General features: G+C 41.3%; 1 protein-coding gene across 1 annotated transcript in view; it reads left to right on the top strand.

The window, feature by feature from the left end:
• The window catches only part of LOC112109548 (MARVEL domain-containing protein 3-like), a 22,619-nt gene extending 2,322 nt beyond the window's left edge, over positions 1 to 20,297 (top strand). Inside the window, exons 2-4 of the mRNA XM_026657479.2 lie at positions 168 to 323; positions 4,515 to 4,684; positions 19,325 to 20,297. Coding sequence (XP_026513264.1) covers positions 168 to 323; positions 4,515 to 4,684; positions 19,325 to 20,022 — 1,024 coding nt within the window. The 3' untranslated portion in view covers positions 20,023 to 20,297. The remainder of the gene's footprint in view (positions 1 to 167; positions 324 to 4,514; positions 4,685 to 19,324) is intronic.
• Positions 20,298 to 21,802: the final 1,505 nt, after the last annotated feature.

Genomic DNA, 21,802 nt, shown 5'->3' with positions numbered 1-21,802 from the left:
CACACACACACACACACACACACACACACACACACACACACACACACCACTGTACTTCTCGATCACCTTTACTGAAATCTTAACTAGCACAGGGTGATCGTGTTGTGCAAATGCTGGTCAATGAGTAATTAGAACTATAAACTGAATTGGTTTTATCTCTACTTCAGAAGATTATTTCAGCAAGAAGAAATACATGTGAGAAACAAGATGTCTCTTGCTGAGAGACCTCACCGTGATAAGCAACACCGATATTATGAGAGTCACGGATCTGACAGACACCATGAGGAGAGAAGGGCTAAAAAGCCACACCCATCCAATGGAAGGTATGTCTCCTTTGTCCCTCACTATGGAGTGCGGAGCTTGTTTGTGTTTTTACATTCATGTTGTGGTTATTACAATACCAGGAAAGACATATTCAGCTTTGAAATTCAGAAATGTGAATATGCCACATTCAGAACTGTGGTGGAGTTATTTTGCTATTGGAAGTTTTAAAGAGTCTAATTAAACATTCTTTGTACTAAAGAACTACATTGAGGAAGACTAGGTCACGTGGGCTGGGAGGATAGGAAGGAGGTGAGGCTGAGTCATGGAGGTGGAGAAGGAAGAGGGGAGGAGCTGAGTTGTGGGCATGAGGAGATGTGGCTGGGTCATATGACCAAGGAGGGGTTATGTCCTGGTCTTCCCAGAGGTGACAGTTGGTGCAGGCTTGTCTACATGCAGAGTTGCACTGGTTTAACTGAAGATGCCATTTAGCTGAACAGATGCTAAGGCTGAATGAACACTTTTTTCAACTAGGAACAGGTTTAAGCTAAACCAAAATAAACTGGTGTAAATACATGTGGTCACTCTTTAGTAAAGCAGTGTTAGTGTGTCAGCAAGGTCTCGGTGTCTGGGGTAGATGTGGTGCAACATGTGAAGCAGCTAATGGTAGGGTTACAAACTTTCTGATTGCAGAAAACTGAACACCCTTCCCCTGTCCCCTGCTCACTCCGTCCTCCACTCCCTCCCCACCCCTTGCTCACTGACTCATTTTCACCAGGCTGTGGCAGAGGGTTGGGTTGTGGGCTCCTGCTGGGAGTGCAGGCTCTAGGGTGGGGCCAGGGGCTTGGGGTGCAGGAGGGGGCTCTGGTCTGGGGTACAGGATGGGGTGAGGGGTGTGGGCATGTCTCTGTGGCTCCTAGGCAGAGGGACCGCCAGGGGGCTCTGAATTGCCCTCACCTGCAGGCGCTGCCCCCAGAGCTCCCATTGGCCTCAGTTCCCAGCCAATGGGAGTTGTGGACCTGGTGCTTGGGGTGGGGGCAGCACACAGAGCCTCCCCAGCCACCCCTGCGCCTAGGGGCCACAGGGACGTGTTGGCCGCTTCCGGGAGCCACACAGAGCCAGGGCAGACAGGGAGCCTGCCTTAGCCCCGCTGTGCTGCCACCCAGACTTTTAACAGCCCGGTCAGTGGTGCTGACCGGCATCACCAGGGTCCCTTTTTGACCCAGCATTCTGGTAAAAAACTGGACGCCTGCCAACCTTAGCTAATGGAGAGGTTTGGGGTGGCTTCAGAAACTGACATGTGTTTTGCTCTCCCTGTCCAGCCTAGACCATACTGGGATGCAGCATGGCTTGATTGACTGCATTTGAGAGAGGAGGAGACAATGAATTTTCAGGACAATTAATAAAATGGGGAGGATGCAGGGGAGCAGAACGAATGTAATTATGATTTTAAAAGGCTGAAATACTGAAGTCCTTAAAATCTATATTTAAGAGGGAGGGGAAAAAATATTCCAACAAGACAATCCCTGTAACTAATGGTAAAGAGCAGAGTAGAGAATACAGGGAAATCTTAAAAATAATCACCTGGTCCAGCTGATGTGAATTTTAGGGTATTAAGAAAATTTGCTGATACTGTACCACTGACAATTTTTGAAAGGATATGGAAAATTGGGAAGGAAACAGTTTTCATCTATAAAGCAAAATACTTTGATACAAAGTGACATTTCATTGCATCATGGGGATTGTAGTTTTGATGCCTAGTGATCCCACTCTTCTCTATGGGTTTCGCTTTCTGGCCAGTCTATATTTCTGACGATGCCCCATGGCCATAGACTCCTGTAAACACACCACCTCCCCTCACCAAGATGGGAGAAAGTGTTGCGTCATCGAACATGTAGTCCAGACTGAGAGTCCAACCCCCAGAGGAGAATGGGAGCACAGTGGCCAGGAAAAGAAAGTTTTGTAATTTTCTAGCAGTATCAGAAAAAGGCCATACAGACGCTCCCTGACTTATGCAAGTGTTCCATTCCGGAACACCTTGCGTAACTCGGGAACATATACCCGACCATTACACCAAAAAAAAAAAGAACCCCACAAATTTTTAGCTTACGGAACTTTTTCCGTAAGTGCAGATTTGCGTAACCCGGGGAGCGTTTGTATTTTGTTTGGAACTTGTATCATACTCTTTTTTTGAACATCAACATTCTTGGCAAGTAGCACAGTACAATAGGGAGAAGCAGCTGCATCAAGAGTATTAAAGGGATTGATTTCGAGTTAGCTGAAAGATTTTATAAATCACAGTTTAGTTTGTCAGGCAGCTCCAAGACCCAGGACAAAAGTCAGAAAAATGTTGATTAAAGTTAAAGAACTAGAGAGAAAAATCACTTAATTCTCTATAGAGTGAGGATGCTTTTGCTTACACACCCAGGTTAACTATTTGTGGATTATGTTAAATTCATGGAGTTGGAGGAGGACAGAGAAATGCAAAAGAACCTAGAGATCAGAAAATGAAACTAAATTCAGTTGAGAAAAATGCAGGCTAATAGACCTGTGGATAAGTAATCTCAGACAGATGTTCAATTGGAACGAGAAATTTTAAAGTAATAATGCTGAAGGAAATGTAAGAGTGATAAGACACCATATTAGACATGCTCTCTTCTATACAGTTTCTTACTCCATCCTCAAACTATAGAGATGGAGAGCCTTTTAGTCGTGCACTGAAATATGTGTAACATCTGTCACATGCAGTCCATTCTCTCATCCTCCTCTGAGGGAAAACTGTGTTTTAGTTGTAGGGCAGCTTTGTGTTTTGGTTTGATAGGGCTTTTACGTTCACGCTGCTATGTCTGTATGTTAGAGAACGCAGATTAGAGAAGCATGCTTTGCACTTGGAGCAGAAAATGTGAGGCTTGTGATGATCCTTAGTTCCTATAGGGATTTGTTCTACAGTTTCAAACCTGCCCCCAAGAAAGCTCTCTCCTGCACAGATACATTTTCTCTCCCCCCCCCCACCCTTGTGATAGAAAGTTCTGTTGTGACTGAGGGGAGGAGTTGACCACTGTCCTCATACCAGAGCTTCAGGAAATCTTTTAGCTCTCCTGGGTCCAAGCCATTTTGATCCTTGAACATAAAGAACTAAGACCTGGAACTTGCTATTCTATGGGAATAGTGGCGGACGGGTGTATTAATAATAGTTTGTTACTAAGGAGATGTGCTGCAATGTTCTGTACTAGGTGGACTAAACTAAGAACTGATGGTTTCGTGCCCCAGCATATTGCATTGCTGTAGTCCAACTGAGGAAATGAAGGTATGCTTAACTAAAGTCAGGCCATTATCTGCCAGGATGAGATAATAGTTTCCTAATCCACCATAAATGGTAGAAAATTCATAGATGAGTTTACAGTATGATAAGGCAACAAAATGGCCAGTTCAATTTTGGATATCCAAGCAGAAAGGCAATAATTATACACACTGACACTGGTGCTACCACAGCTGGAATATTGCATTCATTGCTGTAGTACTGCATCACCAGAAAGATATTCTTAAACTGGAAGGGAGTTCAGAGAAAGGGGGAGAGACTAGATTGTACCAGATCTTGTAAAATTCTAAAAAGGAGAAAGAGTAGATGCAATGTTACTGTCATGAAATATTTTATATTCTGGTTTTAATTCCATGCTTTTGTATTCTTGTAAAAGAATCATTGTGAAATGCAGAAAATTTTCAAATATGCATGAGATATATTGCTTATCCACAAATTGGTGGTGATTATTTACAGATTTATTTGTTATGTGCAACGGTTACAGAAAACTTTAGCCTCTGGTTTGTCCATGGGCTGGTAGTGGAATATTTGCTTTTCATGGCAGATGAGTGATCACTGGGTACATGGTATTTATAAACAAGAGTTCCACCCACTCACACTTTTTTTTTTTTTTTTTGCAAATTACACAAAAGAATTAGCAATAGTTGAATGGACTTATGTAAATAATTAAAGTTTTTCAAAATCGCTGTGATATTCACAAAACATTGTGAATATTTATTCATGCAAGCAGGTGATAGATTTGCTTTTCATGAACATTCTTGCAAACAGATCTCATTTGACCAAATGTCTGCAAACGAAAGGGATCACACATACCAGTGAAGCAAGTCAGTTAGCAAAAATTCCAGAAACTAATACTGTTTTGGTGCACTTGTCCAAAAAATATTAGACTGTGCTGTCTCCTATAGATAATCCTTTACTCCTACCCCATTTGCAGGTCAACACAAGGGATTCCTGGCAACCAACACTCAAGACCTTCTAGTGCGAATTCAGACCTGTACCAAAAAAACAAACTTCCAACTCATGGATATGTCAATTCTCCACCAAATTATGATCCCGAGAAAGAGACCTTTTCAGAGAAATGTAATAACCTATGCTCAAGGAGAGGTATGTGGATTTTTATTTGGCCTTACCATCCATGTGTCGCTTCACAGATTTGTGTCTTTATGAATCAGGATGTGTGATTGAAACAAACACAAAAAAATCAGGCTAAGAGACAAAAGAGGGAGGGGACTGACTAACAATGTCCAGGGAGACTAATTCATGAATGGCATAGCTACGATTCAGTTATTGTTCTTATTAAATGTCTATGGGCCAGATTTACAAAGGTATGCCTGAAGATGCAAATAGGTGCTTTTGTGAATCTGACTAGGAGCCTGAGTTAGGCACCAAACTCCCACTTACTTTCAATGGGACTTAGGCCTCTAGGCTGCTTAGATGCTTTTGTAAATTCCTCACAGCACCTATTTGCATTTTTAGGCCCCTAAGTCTTTATATGCCACCTTAAAACATGGAATTTTGCATTAAGGAATCACTGTGAATCATTGGGCCCAAGATAGAAAGCCAGAGCAAGTATGGGTGACTGTACAGCCTGGTGATTATTGCACTCACCTGGGAGACCCTGGGTCCAGGCCCCCTGCTCCAGTGACTTAAGTATTTATCCGCAGTGGAACAGCTTCAACAGGAAAGCTTGAGGGAGCCCCACCTCTGGAGAATCTTATAGCACAGTGGTCAGGGCACTCACCTTCTCCCCTCAGGTGGGGTGGGGGGATTTGAACCGGGGGTTTCCCACATTCCACTTGAGTACTCTCACCGTAGGCCAAAAGTTGTGAGGGAGGGCCACTTTGTTTTCTTCTCCCCCTCGAGCTTCTCGAAAAAATGGTATTAGGTGCCTAACACCAAGACAGGTTTTGCAGCTGAGAATCCCAAGCAGAGCTAGGCACCTCCCTGCAACCAGGACTTCGGTGCCTGTCTTCAAAAGGGGTTGGCCTTAGTGCGCGCACACACACACACACCCCTACCTTACCTTGGCTCTCGTAGGCAAGGAGCCTCCCAGCATGCTGGCTTTTGTGAATCCCATTCAGAGGCACTCGAGTCTCCCCATTTGTTGTATAGGGAGCCTAGGAGCTGAACTCCGGTTCTGTGAATTCAGGGATTTTCCAGGTACCTAAGTTTCCTGATGAATCTAGCCATATACAGATTTAATGATGAAAAATACACACAGCTTGGACGGTCTGGAATAAGCCTCATCTCTCCTGTTCTTGTCAGACAAGCAAAACTGGTATCTTTCTATTTTACAATAGTCAGTTTCTCTCTGGGGATGTTGCTGCTCCCTTTGGACATTTTCTGTGGAATATCTAGAAACTGAGGTATCCTTACCACATGAATTACACCTCTACCCCGATATAACGCTGTCCTCAGGAGCCAAAAATCTTACCGCCTTATAGGTGAAACCGCGTTATATTGAACTTGCTTTGATCCACCGGAGTGCACAGCCCCGCCCCCCCCCCGGAGCGCTGCTTTACCGCGTTATATCCGAATTAGTGTTATATCGGGTTGCGTTATATCGGGGTAGAGGTGTAGCTCCACCATCACATGTTGAGACCCAGGAAATTAGCACCACACTATTGAACCCTCTTTTCTCTGATTCTGAAATAAGCACTGCTCAGACCAGAACAGGGAGCCAAATAACATCTTCTCCATGGCTGTTTCCTGAGCAACACCTGATGTGTGAATTGAGAGCTCCTGCTATCCTATTGTTTCACTTTCTACTCTCACCTTATTCCTCTTTGTCTTCTATTTTGTTTAGCCAGCCATGATAAGGCGAACCCTTGCACACTTGGCTTGCCAAACTGCTCACAGCAAAAAGATTCCCAAATGACCAGATCTCTCAATATCTTTGCCATGCTCAGACCAGACAGATGTTTTTCCCCTCAGAGCTAGGGTTGCCAACCCTCTAGGATTGCCCTGGAGTCTCCAGGAATTAAAGATTAATCTTAATTAACGATAATTTCATGTGACAAAACCTCCAGGAAATCATCCAACCAAAGTTGGCAACCTCACTCAGAGGCAGGGGATTAAAACAGGGGTCTAGAAGAGGCCAACTGGTTTGTGCTATAGCCTTCCAAAAACTGAACTGCAAGCACCAGAGAAAGGAACTGCATTTTTCCATCTCTTGCTGTCTCTCTCCTTGTGTGTTCATTGTTTAAAAAACAACAACCCAGTACTGGACTCAATAAAAGAAAGCTACCACCTAAAACTGACACTTTTCCCTAACATTTGATGCCACTTAGGTGTTCAGTTTTCTCTGTTTGAAGCACTCTATGGAGGGAGACAGAAGAAATAAGAAAAGTAGTTAAAACATCCTTAAATTCAATTTCTAACATGTGTAGGTGGGAGCAAGGCACACAAGATGATCCTCTTAAATTTAATTTCTCTCTCACCTGGTGGTTTTCTTATTGTCTTTTTTTTGCAGGATGGGGCTCTTCCTTTCCTTACACTTTTGTTTTTGGAAAAACAAGCCTTTTCCGATTACATTTTTATCTTTCACCCCGTAGTTCTCACACATTTTCAAGACTTATGGTTTGCAGTTACAGTAATTTTCCTGAACGAGATCATCCCTTTGACCTTTTCAAACCATCTTTATCTATTAGCCTCTTTCCAGCTGTCAAATGAAAAATATTGTGCAAAACAAATCTAATTCCAAAACAGTCTCTTAAAATTCAGAAATTATAAAAATTATTGCAGAGAAATACTGGTCCTTGTGATGCTAAAATGGTCCATACAGATATTGCATTATTTATCAAGACAAAACAATGCCTCTTCTACTTTATTAAAATATAAAACCTATCAGAGCAATGCATCTGTACCAAGAGCTGTTTCATTTTGCTTTTATTATTCTGTCAAGTACAATAGTCAAAATGTGAATTAATACAATTATATGACCAAACTATGGTAGCTAACTATATGCAGTTAATCATATTAATATTGAGTAAGGCAAAATCTATTACCTGTGTACCCCGTTCTTCCAATCAAGTTTACCTGCCTCAGTTTTAGATATCATTGGTATTCAAATTAGCACTGCCAGTGTGAGGATGGTACTGCTCTAGAAACTAATGACTAATTACTTCCAGTGTAATTTTTGGGGAAAAGCATTGGAGGCTTGACAAACCAATGGATTTGGTGCAGCAAAACAACTATACAATAGAACTAGCCACTGACAAATTATTTTAGAATATAGGAATTTGGTGACAATATACATTAGCTGAGCATTTATTAATTGATTGTTTAAAGTGAAAAATAATCAACCTAAAAATGTAAAAAACTTTCAAAAAGACAAAACCTTATTAATTTATTTAGACTTGAGATACTATCCACTTTATTTAAAAGAAATCATATCTGATTTTTTTATCTGCTGTAGTTACAAGTAACGCGTAATACCACTATAACTGGAAGAGACTGTACTCTTCACTACTTTTGTTATAAATCTTGTGCACTTAATAGCAGTGTGTATATATAACTTTACTGTTCTCCCCTGTATAGTCAATGTGCAAGGTCTTTCAGAGAAGGAGAGAAAACCATTGAAAAAATAGGGAAGTGAAATTGTCCCACAACGATTGGTAGGGGATCTTGGGGGGCTCGTGTTAACACCAAAAATTATTCACCTTGATGTATTTTAACTGACTAGATTTCAAGGGTAATGGTGCCTCTAAAAATCCCATATTTGAGATGGGGATATGAAAGAAAAATTTACAATGATGGTGACACTTAAAAGACTTACTGTAAATTAAGGAACTACTTTTTGCAAGAGTTATTTACAACTCACCTAACACACAGCATTTGTAATATGCTAACAAAACGTAGGTTAAAATATTTTTAATGTTTGGCAATAGACTCATAAAACATTACATTTAATTTGCTTTACAATTAATGCTATTAATTTTTTGCATGTCCTTTTCCTGTGACAATGAAAATAAACTTGTAATTTATGCGTTTGCTCATATGCAGTTTTACTCTTATTGAATGACAGGACAGAGGATGTGGGGAGGTAGGAGAATGAAGGTCATAGGTGTGGAAAGTGCTGGATTGAGCCTCACCCTACTTTCTTCACCTAGGTTTGGGCAAAAACTGAGTCAAGTCCGAGAGTAAGGCTCTAATCTTAAATAGGGTAGAGATGTTTGGGGGTGTCCTTACCCCCAAACCCCCAAAACAAAATGAAAAATTGACACCCCACACACTTTTTGGTTTTGTTTCAATAGATTTTTATTGGTGTGAAAGAGAAAGCAATAGTGACATGGCAACATTTATTTACGGTACTTTTGTTTATACAGTAAAAGTCCATGAAGTCCTTTCATCTTTTGTCTATACATTATTCTGGCCCATTCCAACAATTCAAGAAGTTATTCAATAAAAAAATCTTTCATTAGTAATCTATTTTAATTCTGGTTCTACCTAGTCTCTAACTTTCTAAACTCCAAATGAATAGAAAGATTAAAGAAAGAAATTTGAGAGACAGTTTGCAGGGAACAAGTGTAACAGAAATCCTATTTCTCAGCAGCAGGAACACAGCTCAAAGCAAATGCAGTGAACAGTGTTGTATTTCTCAAATGTATTGTATAATAGGCTGCTAGTGAACATACATGTAACCTAAACGCTCTGATTGTTCAGACCCCTGTCTTCTAAGAGGGGTATCATCTCTCAGCAACAAGGAAACTTTCCAATTTCAGTTTTACCCTTTTTACTAAAGGCAAATAAAATTAAATTTCATTTCAGCAGGAAATAAAATTAAAGTGCACTAACATGATTTTCTCCAGGATATGTTCACACATTAATAAACCAGCACTAATTACAGCATGAGCATCCATAAGCCTTTGTTCTCAGAAATGTGATTGGAAGTTCTAACCACCGCTACCAATTCTGGAAAGTAGTTCTGAATAGTGGAATTAATAGTTTGGGAACAATTTTAAGATAGAAATCAACCCCAATGATTAGAGATCAGTCCAGTAGACATAGGATCAACATCTTTCATGTCCATTGTGAAATTTACATCATATGTTTTGCCACTCTGTCATGAACCACTTTTCACGGAGGCTCCCAGCTCAAATTATTGATCTTCCAAGGATGTGCTGAGTATTGCCTCCATTTTCAGAGATGGCAAAACTGAGGCTAAGAGCTGAAGTGATTTACCCAAGGCCAGAGCAGGAGACAGTAGCAAAGCAGGTATGATCTACTAGGTAGATATTTGATACTAATCCAGGATGTCACTAATGTATACAACTTCTAAAAGAAGAGAAGAATGACACTGCCCATTATGCTTGATGGACTAAACTAGAATGGATCAGTTAAGTTCACAACTTTTATTATTCCCATTTAGGAGTATCTTGTTTTTTATGACCATGTCGGGCTGAGAGTCCCCACACTTGAGCCAAACTCCTCTAACAATTAGAATAAAAATAATTATTTCCTTTAACATGTGTAATCATGCTCAAAGGTAATCACCCCAACAGACTAGTACTGTTCCCAGTCAGCTTACATATGTATTTATTAAATTTAGCTATAACATTTTTCCTGAGACGAGGATAAACCAATTATAAAAAAAGCATATTGTGGAACAGGTTCCACTGACCCTGCTGTGGTATTGGTTCTACAGCCTAGGTTTGCCTGATTTAACAAAATGTCCCAGCATACAAGTTCCCCTAGCCTGTCCCAGCTTCTGCAAGTGCTGCCAATTCAAAAGCAGTAATTATCAGAGTACCTTCTAGTTATGAAGGACAGTTTAATAAAGGAGGAGTAATAGTAAAAAGAGCTGGGGAAAGGTGGCTTCCTCATACCAACTCAGTACATTTGTTCCAGCACCAGGGAGGCATTTACCTGCCACCTTCTAGAAAGTTCTGGGTGCATCGGGTGAAAATCTCAGTATTTGAAACGCACAACAGGAAGTACTATTGCAAGTGCCCAGTGCCAGTTAAAATAAATGTAGGCCCCTCTGTGATGTTATTAGATTGGGACCCATTGTTACAGGGCCCAAGATTTGGTGGGTCAACTTCTTCTCATCTGCTTCAACCTCAATGCTTCAGGGATGAATTCTGCAGTCACAGAAGCAGCAAATAGCAGTTCCTGCTTTTGTAGGAAGAATCAAGGAAAATAGTGGATGAAAAGAGTCTAAGGGTACGTCCAGACTACCTGCCGGATCGGCGGGTAGCGATCGATCGATATATCGCGTCTCGTCTAGACGCGATATCGATCCCCGAACGTGCTCCCGTCGACTTTGGAACTCCACCAGGGTGAGCGGCGGTAGCGGAGTTGACGGGGGAGCTGCGGCCGTCGATCCCACACTGTGAGGACGGGAGGTAAGTCGAAATAAGATACGTCGACTTCAGCTACGCTATTCCTGTAGCTGAAATTGCGTATCTTACATCGATCCCCCCAGTGTAGACCAGGTCTAAGTAGAAGGCAGGACGTGGAATAAGCTCAGGCAAGAACCATGCCAAAGGTTAAGATGTCCTGATCCCCCAAGTGGTCTGAAGTTATTTGCCATATTGCTCTCAGCCCATATGACGCAGCTACTGCTTAACGCTATGTGGTACTGGAGCATGAAGTTAATATCGTGCTAGCTGCCCTCCATCACTTAGGGATCAGGTTTGTCAATATTGGCTGGACAGTCCTGCAAGTCCCAAATATGCCACAGATGCAGTACAGGCAGGAGTTTCAAACAGTAGGACTTGGAGTAAGTTCTTGGCAGTATGGGAAAACTGCTCCTATGGGCGAAAATGGTCTCCGGGGTGGGGTGGATGTGGGGAATGGAACAACCCCTGCATATGAACTTGACAATTACCAAGATATCAGGAGGAGTCACTTGAGGCTTCTAAGCAGGATTGTGATCTTCACTAACAAGGGACATTTTACAGATATTTAAAAGGATAGTGCTATTGCTTCTCTTCTGACTAGAGCTGCTAAATCAAATTTTGTAATATTTTCCAAATTTTGACTAATTCTTCTCCATCATTTGACCAGCTTAGGGCCATAAAATATTTTGACAAATTGAATAATAATTCAACAAGATTTTCTCATATTAAAATATTTTCAAAGGAGCCCACGAGATTTAGGCACCTGGATTCCATTTGAATTCAATGGGATTTAGGTACCTAATTCCCTTAGGCTCCCTTGAATTCCCAGGCTCAGTGATTAAATTTTGTCATTACATTGCCTGTCTTAACTCCTGGAACCTGAGTGCTTTTTAAGTATTACCCCATTAGGGATGTTTTAGCAACATCCAGAGAAAGAAGAGCACCACTGGAAAGGGAACATACAAACCGCAGGGTGGGTGTTTTTTTACATAGTATGTTTTCTATTGGTCTGATCCTGCACCATTAGAGACAGAGGGACTTTTGCTGTTGACTTCAATAGCAGCAGGATCACACCTTTGTGTACAACACAAAAACACACTCATGTGAACATGCAACTTTATTGCAATATGGAGGCATCCAGCTTTATTAGATTGTTTTTAGAATGTTACCTTTCTATGTCTGCTGTTTCATTTTCCTTCGTTACCTTCTCCCCCTCTGTTTTTATAATGACCTTCTCTCCTCTGTCTGCCCTTTCGTTCTGTTCTTCTTCATCCTCCTCACCTGTTTTTCCTTTCACTGACGCGTCTCTTCTTCTTTCCCTTGGTGTTTTTAAAAATCTTTCCTTTCTTCTGTCAGATTTTCTTAACTTTCCATCTCCCCCTTTCCTCTCTCAATCCAGCTGCTGCAGCACAGATGTGACTGTAAAGCCTCAAGTTCAGCTGTAACTTTACTCTGTGGAATGCAAACTGTTTATTGGCAAGAGTAGTTCTACATACGGAATCCTTTGCAGAACTGTTTGACTCCTGCTTCTGCAAGTCACTATATATTGTCAGAATACTGGTCTTTAAAACCAAAAGCCAACCTACGTTTTAAAAATCTCTGTTTTAAATGAGGGAGACTCACTGGCTCAGGGAATTTAAAATGGGCTGTGCAGCCTTTAACCCTTGAGCTGACCAATTCATATCTGACCTGCTTCTATAACAGCCCCTAATGGAGCCTGCCACAGGAACAGCTCATGTGCACAGGGCTGCAGATTTATGCAGTAGCTCACTGGCACAAGTTTTCACATTCAGTCAGCCACCACATGTATAGCTTGGCACTTATGGGGCCACCAGTGAATTCTGCCCAACCCAAATACAGTGGTACACACTGTTCAGGTGAGGGTCACAGTAAGCAGACAAATAAGGAAAGAGGAGCAAAACACAAAGTTTTTTAAATAATTCACAGAAGTGAAAAACAAGAGAAGGAAAAAAGAACCAAGAAGAGGCTGGGGGGGGCAGGAGGGGGGAAGAGAGGGAGAGAGACGGGGACGTGAGTGACAACTGTTCCGGGACATGATGTAAGGGATGAACTTAGGTGGAATAGTAACTAGAGTTCAGTTTCAGGTACAGGGGAGCTGTAGACTTACCTGGTCTGGGTGTGGTCAAGACTTCATGAGGATTTACGGAAAAATCCTACCAACTTTCATAAGGAAAAACTATCAGGGTTCAACAGAAATTTAATATGGATCTGCAGAAACTACTCTAAAAACTGTATAATAGAGATACATCATCTACAGGAATTTTGCATCATGTATAAATAGTACCATTAAAATAATATAAAACAGTTACATTATTAAATTCTACAGGACTTTTCAATAAGGGTACTATTCAAAGATACACAGTCTGATCCTTGCAACACAAGGGAGAGTCTGTTGACTTCAGTGGGCTTTGGCTTAGATCCTGTATATTTTTTAGCTTTCATGATGAATGTTATTACCTTTTTTTTTTTTTTTTTTTATAAAATTCAATACCATTAGTTGAGACAGTCCAAGATTATTCTGAAGTTTAAAAGAAAAAAAGGGTCATTTTCCTTTAAGGCTCTCAGAACGATCTTCATATTCTACACCACAGACTGCAACAATACATCTTTGTTTAACCTACCACGATCAGAAACTTCTCACTGTTGACAGAATCGCCATGGGAATGAACTACTGAAACTATTTTTATGATGTCAAGTATCAGAGGGGTAGCCGTGTTAGTCTGAATCTGTAAAAAGCAACAGAGGGTCCTGTGGCACCTTTAAGACTAACAGAAGTATTGGGAGCATAAGCTTTCGTGGGTAAGAATCTCACTTCTTCAGATGCAAGTAATGGAAATCTCCAGAGGCAGGTATAAATCAGTATGGAGATGAGGTTTTTTTTTAGGATACAAAAAGTCCTTAGATGAACTTAACTTAGCTTGAGCTAAAGCCATAGATAACTGATCCCCCATATTCAAGTTTGGGGGCAACCATCCAGTCCAGGGTGTGTTTTATTTTAAAATGATTAAACCCAACATGTTCTGGTCATATACGTTTCCTTCAGAGCAGTCTCCATTTTATGCAGGTGTACAAAATTTCACCCTCAAGTTATGGGAAATACTATTGCCTTCCTTCATTCAAATTATTGAGACAAAGGAGCGGTTTTGTGCATGAGTGATGGTGGTGTTACACTAAATTATGTTTGGTTTCTGGTGTTAAATTGCAGAGTTATAAGCAGACCCCCCCACCCCTCCCACACACACCCCCAACCAAACTTGCTCTACTTCCTCACTTAATGGCCAATACACCTCTACCCCGATATAACGCAACCCGATATAACACAAATTCGGCTATAACGCAGTAAAGCAGCGCTCCGAGGGGGCAGGGCTGCGCACTCCGGTGGATCCAAGGAAGTTTGATATAATGCGGTTTCACCTATAACGTGGTAAGATTTTTTGGCTCCCGAGGACAGCGTTATATCGGGGTAGAGATGTATTACTCAATTTCTTTAGGTCAGACAAGCTTCAGTTCCTCCAATCTGCTGGGCACACTGTAAAGTCCACTTTTTTATTTCTGCATGGGTGGGAGAGATGAGATCCGAGTTTTTGCATGGCTCACTATTTGGCGGTGGGGGTGGGGTTCTGGGGAAGGACTCGGGCGTGATGTTGATATTGGTAATCATTGTGTGCTGTCCTTAAAAGTGATGCTAAAAACCCTGGAGAAAAAAATATCCATTAATTATGAAATCACCTAGTAAGAACAAGCACTTTACTCTTCAGGGCAGCAGCTCCAGCTTAGCCCCCCCAGGCTTTGTCTAAACTAGGACTGAAAAGTTAGAACACTGTAGTAGGAGGTGCTAACTAACACACACTGGAAGTAGACTAGGCAGCATAGACTTTAACACACACTAAGGTGGAATGTCAAAGCCTCATAGGCTTTAACTCTACCATCTTAGCACGAGTTAAACTCTGCTTTGTGTACACTAGACTATTAGAAGGAGTTAGCTAGCATATCCTACCCAACAGGCACGCCTGTAAATCCTACTCTAGGCAAAACCTGAGGCCTTGCTGCTGGAGGTGGAAATACTCAAGCTGGACCACACGCTTAGACTTTAAGGCCAAAAGGGATGCTCATGATCCTCTAGTCTGACCTCCTGCATATCACAGGATACAGAGCCTCACCCCCCACTCCTGTAATAGACCCATAACCTCTGGCTGAGATACTGAAGTCCTCAAATCTTGATTTAAAGACTTCAAGTTACAGAGAATCCACCACTTGCTCTAATTCAGACCAGCAAATGACCTGTGCCCCATGCTTCAGAGGAAGGCGAATCCCCCCGCCCCCACCACACAGAGTTTCTGCCAATCTGACTTGGGGGACAGTTCCTTCCTGACCCTGTATATGGAGATCAGTTAGAGCCTGTACACAGGGGCAAGACCCACTAAATTGGCATGTTTACTGCTCGTTCCTCAGCAACAGTATCAGGGCTTGCGTCTACACCATTGCTTGTACTGGTACAGAAAATTGGGCACTAGGTTTAAACTAACGTACGCCAAGCCTTGTTTACATAGGGGATTTTTTGTAAAATTTTCTTGTCATTGTTCAGAATAGCGTAGCTCTACAAGTATGAGCGATATTGCAAGCCCTAGTTCAGACAAGGTGCATCAGCAGCTGATATTCTTACCACAGGTTCACTGCTCAGTGTAATGGATATGATGTGTTAAAACCGACAGTAGGCCGAGCACACTAGAGCTCCCAACATACAGGCACCAGTGTGGCTGCTGTGGGAAAATTTTACAAAATGTACACCTCTACCCCGATATAACGCGAATTCGGATATAACGCGGGAAAGCAGCGCTCCGGGGGGGGGGGGGGCTGGGCACTCTGGTGGATCAAAGCAAGTTTGATATAACACGGTTTCACCTATAATGCGGTAAGATTTTTTGGCTCCCGAGGACAGCGTTATATCGAGGTAGAGGTGTACTTCATGTAAGTAAACCTCTACCTGGGTGGAACTGGAGGATAGTGGCAGGAGCAGTAGCTTGGAAGTTTTTCTAGGAGGCAGCAATAAATGAGATCGGAGAAGGAACAAGAGCTGCTGAGACAACTGTGCAGGGCTTGGATACAGTACTCTGATCAATGTATTGTGTATATTTTAAAGGAAGTCAAACTTTGAGAAGGGCTATTATTCCAGAGTTCTAATCTCTTTAGCTGTTTATTACTTTGACAAAACCTAGCCCCACTGCCCTGTAATTCACAGCTGCCTGTTTTCCTCTGGAGCTGACTTTTCTTTTCTTTGATTTAGGAGAGCCGTGGATGTTTGCCCATTTTACAATCAGTCTGAATATGTTGCAAGTAACTGGGAAGTAGAGGGTCACTGGAAGACTCTGTGTGTTGTTTATGCAAGTACAGTGAACTTGGTTCAATGAAGCCGAGCCCAAATTCCTCAATAAGTCAGCATTGTGGCAGTTTAGTGTTAAAATCGTACTGATGCACAAACCCGTCTAACCTGAATTTCTTGCCTTTGTGGAAATATAATTCACAACATGCCATAAAGCAACTCCTGTTACTGTCAGAGATGGTTACACATGTACTGACCTCAATCTATTTCCTCTCCTGCTTGCTAAGGGCCAGATTTCTGCTACTGTTACTCATGCTGTAGTACCTTACTCCAGAAGGAGTCCCACTGAAATCAGCATGTCAGAATCAGGCCCACTGCAATTACATAGTAAGCTACGGGCACTACAAAACTGTAGATTGGGTTCAGTAATTTTCATGCTATTATACAGTTCCAGGGTTTTTCAGACCTCTCCATTGAAGAGCACAGTTGGTTTCGCACCAGGAAATCCCACTTTCCAAAGTGCAACAAAGGTTTCTAGAACAACACGGCCTAGCAAGAGGAAGGATGTTCCATAGTCTAATCTTTGTTGTGCTGCTTCATTCCTTTCTTTGCAAGCTCAGACAGATCTGACAGCAACAGAGAGCAGCTGGCTAGATAACAGCAGGGAAATGCAACACAGATGAATTTGGCAGCATAAAGTGAAAGACTGTAGGCTTCTTGCGATTTGTGTCCCACTTTGTAATGGCCAGTAAATGCACGACCATTTTGGCAAGCTTCTTACATTTAGCCTGTATCCACTTATTGCTGCAAAGAATGGGGAGCGTGGGTAAGAAGAGCCTTAGGGACTCGGTAATTACTTTCAGAAGTAAGGAGGTGCAGCATGTTTGCTACCCTACAGGTTTGGCCTCCTGAAGCTTCAAATGTAACTGCAATAAAACCTTTACTAAACTTCGTCTGCCCTCTAGTGGTTAATGAAGTGATTATTACTACTTACATATTGAAGGACTAGCTCTGCATAGCACAGAAGCAGAGACACTATGCTGAAGTATTTAATATTTTTCAAATTCTACATTAGAATTATTTACTTAGACCCATGAAAAATTCTTCACTTCACATTTACCACCCTGGAGGTTTTAAAATATGCAGTAAGATCTAAAATACTATCTACATCAAACAGTAAATAAAACAGTGGTGTTACATGCATCACTGGCTAGAACCAGCACTTTACAAGACCCTCAGTAACTTTGTTGAATTCCTTGTTTAAGGTGATGTCATCACATAAAATTAACCCTTAGATTTTCTAGTCCAACATAATCTGAAGATAAATTCTGTACTGTCGCTTCCTCTAAGACTATTTACATTTTAGGAGGCTCAGTGCTTGAAGTGAGCAGGATCCAAACTACAGCACTTTTCCAGAAAAAATAAACATTTAGTCCTTTTTAATGGAGTAAGACAGTATAAAGACTGAATTAGTAAGTAGTAAAAATGTAGATTTAATAAAAACAGGCCATTTTATTTGGTCAGGCCTGTTGTATACGTGTTTGGAGAGGTGGGATAGTACAGTACCTGAATTTCCTGGAGGCACTGGTTCAATACCTGACATACAAGGTAGATAAAACGAGTTCTATGCAGTCTTGTGTATAGGGGTGTTAACGTGTGATATGAAAACTGTCTTCCCTGGATGGACATTAAAAATCCTATGACACTTTCTTATACAGCAAGGTTTTGTCTTGGTGTTCTTGGGCAAAATTTTCCCTCCTCCCAATTTGTTCCCATTTTCCAAACCCAAGGATGGAGGTATTTGTTTGCTGTGTGGATACATTTTGTAAGCTGCTTTAAGATGAAGAGCTACATATTATATTTATGACTTATCTTACATTGGGGAGCAACCAGCTGGTTAAAATGCCCTTTTGAAATGCCAGCATTCAGTTGGATTGCAGACACTTAACATGCAGTTATGCTCCAGGAAGTGATATCCAATGGACAGCCATCAACCCCTACAACCTTGCTATAGAAAAGTTACATGTAATTCTGATTTTTAAAACATTGACCTGGCTGATTGTTAGAATACAGATATATGGCCTACTACTAGTAACAGAGGTCGGTGAATCCTTTCTATAAAAAGGTCCTTTGCCTGTCAGCTTGGTGATGGATTGGAAGATAAATGTTAAATGGTATCTCTTCATAAAATTGCCATTGCAATAGTGGATGGTTTGAAATTGAAGAACTTCAACTTTACTTTTGTTACTTTGTCACAGACAAACAAGAGTCAATTATCCAAATGCTGTTCCTTTGCTTAAAGTCCATGCCATACAATGTTTTTACAAGAGGAGGAAGATGGTCAGCCTAGAGGAACTTTTTCATACAGTTTTAGCTTTAGAAAGTGGGGGTTAGGTAAGACAAGCTGGGAATCATAGGATTTACTTCCCTTTAAAAGGAGGTCAGTCGAGGCACACAGGTTGAACAAGTGTCTCCTTAAATATGATTTTAAAGCCTTGTTTGATTTAGATTAGATCCAGCAAATAAGAGGCCATTTTTTTTTTTTTTTTAAACAGGAGCCTAAAGTAAGGTTGCTAAATGCATATTTAGGGATCTAATAAATGGCCTGATTTTACAAAAAAAAAAAAAAAAGTCACTAGGAGCTTGGAGATTTTTAAAAAAAATCTTGTCCACAGTTTTGTTCAGATGGACAGCTCCCATTCCGTGTGGTTGTGTGTTAAGCAGCTGGAATACCAAATACAACCTGTTGGTGCTGTTACCTTTTCTTCATCACAGCACAAGCAGCACTAAAAACCTTTATGGATTTTTTTTGCATGATCCACTTATCAAGTGCACTGTCATATTACTGAAAAAGCCATCTTGCTCAGGCTCTGAAGTACACGAATTAAAGCAGATGATTCGTATACAAAGGAGGGCTTTTTCTGTAGCCTCCCCTGAGGAGAAAAGCTCAATATGGTCTCTCTGTAGTTTAAAATGTGTTAGTTCTCTCCCCGCCCCCTGCCATTTGCACAAATACATTTTAAGCCAATATTTAATTCATTCACCCTTTTCTTCCTGCAGGTATTTTGAAGTTTGTTGAAATTACCGTCAACATTCTAGTGCTGATCTGTGTTGGAGCCTCCCATGCAGCTATTGCTGGCTACAGTTCTATGGGAGGTTTGGGAACGGGCTCTTTCAACATTGGTTCGTTTTACAGCCCATTTGAAGGAACCGAGTTCCAGGAGGTGCGAGACCTGGACATGCAGTACAGCCAGATGAGAGCTCCTTGTGTGTATGGGGGAGTAGCCTTCAGCCTGACATTAGCGGCACTTACACTCCTGTTCCTCATCGCTGGGGCAAAACCCATTGATCGACTCTCTGTGAAGATGCTCGTGGCAGAATGTGCCTTTGATGCGCTGGCTTGTATGGGGTATATTGCAGCTGTTGGCCTTTACTTACACTTTATCATCCAGGTGAACTCCACCGACACATGCAAGAAGAGGGAAAGACTGTATGCGCGCCGTGGGTACACCTGGATGAACTGCGAGGTTCAGGGGGGTGATGCAGCTGTCAGCCTGTTTGGCATCGTTGCTGCTTGTTTGTACTTCCCAAGTTCTGTGATCTGTGCACTCACCATTCGAAACGTACGGGCCTTTCGGAGCCAGATGACCAGGACTCAATACAGCCTTGAGAATAGCTACAGAGAGAGAGAATACCAAAAGGACTACAGAAGCCCCGAAAGCACTCACAATGCACAGGTTGTAGCAACACTGGTGTAGAATCTGTCATGGAACTCAGAGCAGTGGCAGGGAGCATGAACTCCGGTGATGGGCAGGCACTGGATCTGATATTTTTAGGGTTTTTTTTAAATACAGAGCATCTGTATCATACGGACCATAGTGTACACATGTACAGCATTGTCAATTTTATGATGGACTAAAAAGTCCTGAATGTAATAAAATTTACTTTGTCACAGTAAATTTTAATTTTAGATGGTTACACCAATTACTTAAGTCTATTTTCAAATGTAAAAATATATTTGGTTTCAACAGTTCAGCCCTGCTCAAAGCAGGTCCAACTGACTCTAGTAAACACCAGCACGTTAACATTGGGGGAGCTGAACTAGTTAACAGTGGTGGGAATTATTATTATTTTTTTTTTTTTAAGTTTCCTTTGTATAGATATAACCCCAACTAGGAGTGTGGGAATTTCATTTCTTCTTCCCCTCCAGTTGGCCAGCCAATATAAGAGGTTAATAATCTATCAACACTTCCAGCTAATGGATTTAGGGCCCTATTCAGAAAGGTACTTAAGCACGTGCCTAACTTTTATTTTGTAAGTCCCGTTGACTTCAGTGGGTCTACTAACAAAGATAAGAATGTTTCTAAGGATCACACTGAATCAGGGCCTAAACTACAATTTAGCTCCCTTGCCTGGATTACTACCATGCTGCTAATCTAGAGAAAGGCTTTAAACTCCCACTATTGATCCCAAGTCACCCATATTTACACACCCTGATCACACTGCTCCCTGAGGAATTTTGCAGACAGGCGTTAACTACAGTTCCAAACACAATGGTTTTTTATGTCCATGTAATTCTGAACCTAGTGGAGTTAATCTGAATTTACGAACCGTGAAACATCAGAACTGGGCCCGATAGGTCTGAGTCAGTATTCCCCTGAATGAAGCAGCAGTTTGCAAACTTCAAAACACAGGAATGAGGAGATGAATGCTAGACAAATAAATACACTTGAACAAACTGACTCTTCTTGGGTATTAAAAACAGTTTTTTCCCCCCAGAAAAAAGCTGTAACGGAGTGACAAACACACATGCCCCTCTAACATCTTTGCATGAAAAGCTCTGATGCACAGCAATAATCAGACACTCCCTGGGTCAAGAAAATCATCGTTTAAGAAAACATCTTCAAGAATCCTCTGTTTGAAGCAAAGCAAACAGATCACTGTACAGCACAGATGAAAGGCTAAGCAAAAGCATTGTTGAATCACATCATGATTTATGTCAACACGTAGAAAAGGCTATTATGATCCTGGCTGTGCTCTTTGCTTTCAGTTTTGCTTGGATGAGAGTCATTATTCAGATGAAGCCCTCTTTTCATACTGGAAATAGTTTTTTTGATATGCACCCCCATAAATTACAATAAATATAGTGATATTTGATGTATAATCCATAGAAACAAGATGTTAATATTAAGTTCTGGACTGTGCAGATGTGTTTGAATGGACTTTGCAATAATATTTAGTGTTTATATAAAACTGTATGTGTTTAAAGTACTGAACAGATGTTAAATTAAACCTCAGAACACTCCTATGAGGTGGATAAATGTAATCCCCATTTTACAGACTGGGAAACATAGGTGAAGTGACTTAACCAAGCCCCTCAATAAATCTGCCAGTGGCAGAAAGAGGATTAGAACTCAGAACCTCTTAACCTCCAACCCTGTGCTTATTGCTCCAGACCAGAATGCCTTCCACTGGTGTTCTGTATGGGCATAACAGTCTACCATTGGTGAATCTATTACTAGGAATAATACCCATAGC

The sequence above is a fragment of the Terrapene carolina genome, unplaced genomic scaffold (assembly GCF_002925995.2).
Source record: "Terrapene carolina triunguis isolate 2854851 unplaced genomic scaffold, T_m_triunguis-2.0 Scaffold53, whole genome shotgun sequence".
Classification (NCBI taxonomy): domain Eukaryota; kingdom Metazoa; phylum Chordata; order Testudines; family Emydidae; genus Terrapene; species Terrapene triunguis.
The sequence above is the reverse complement of the archived record's forward strand: the minus strand, read 5'-3'. Positions and strand labels throughout refer to the sequence as shown.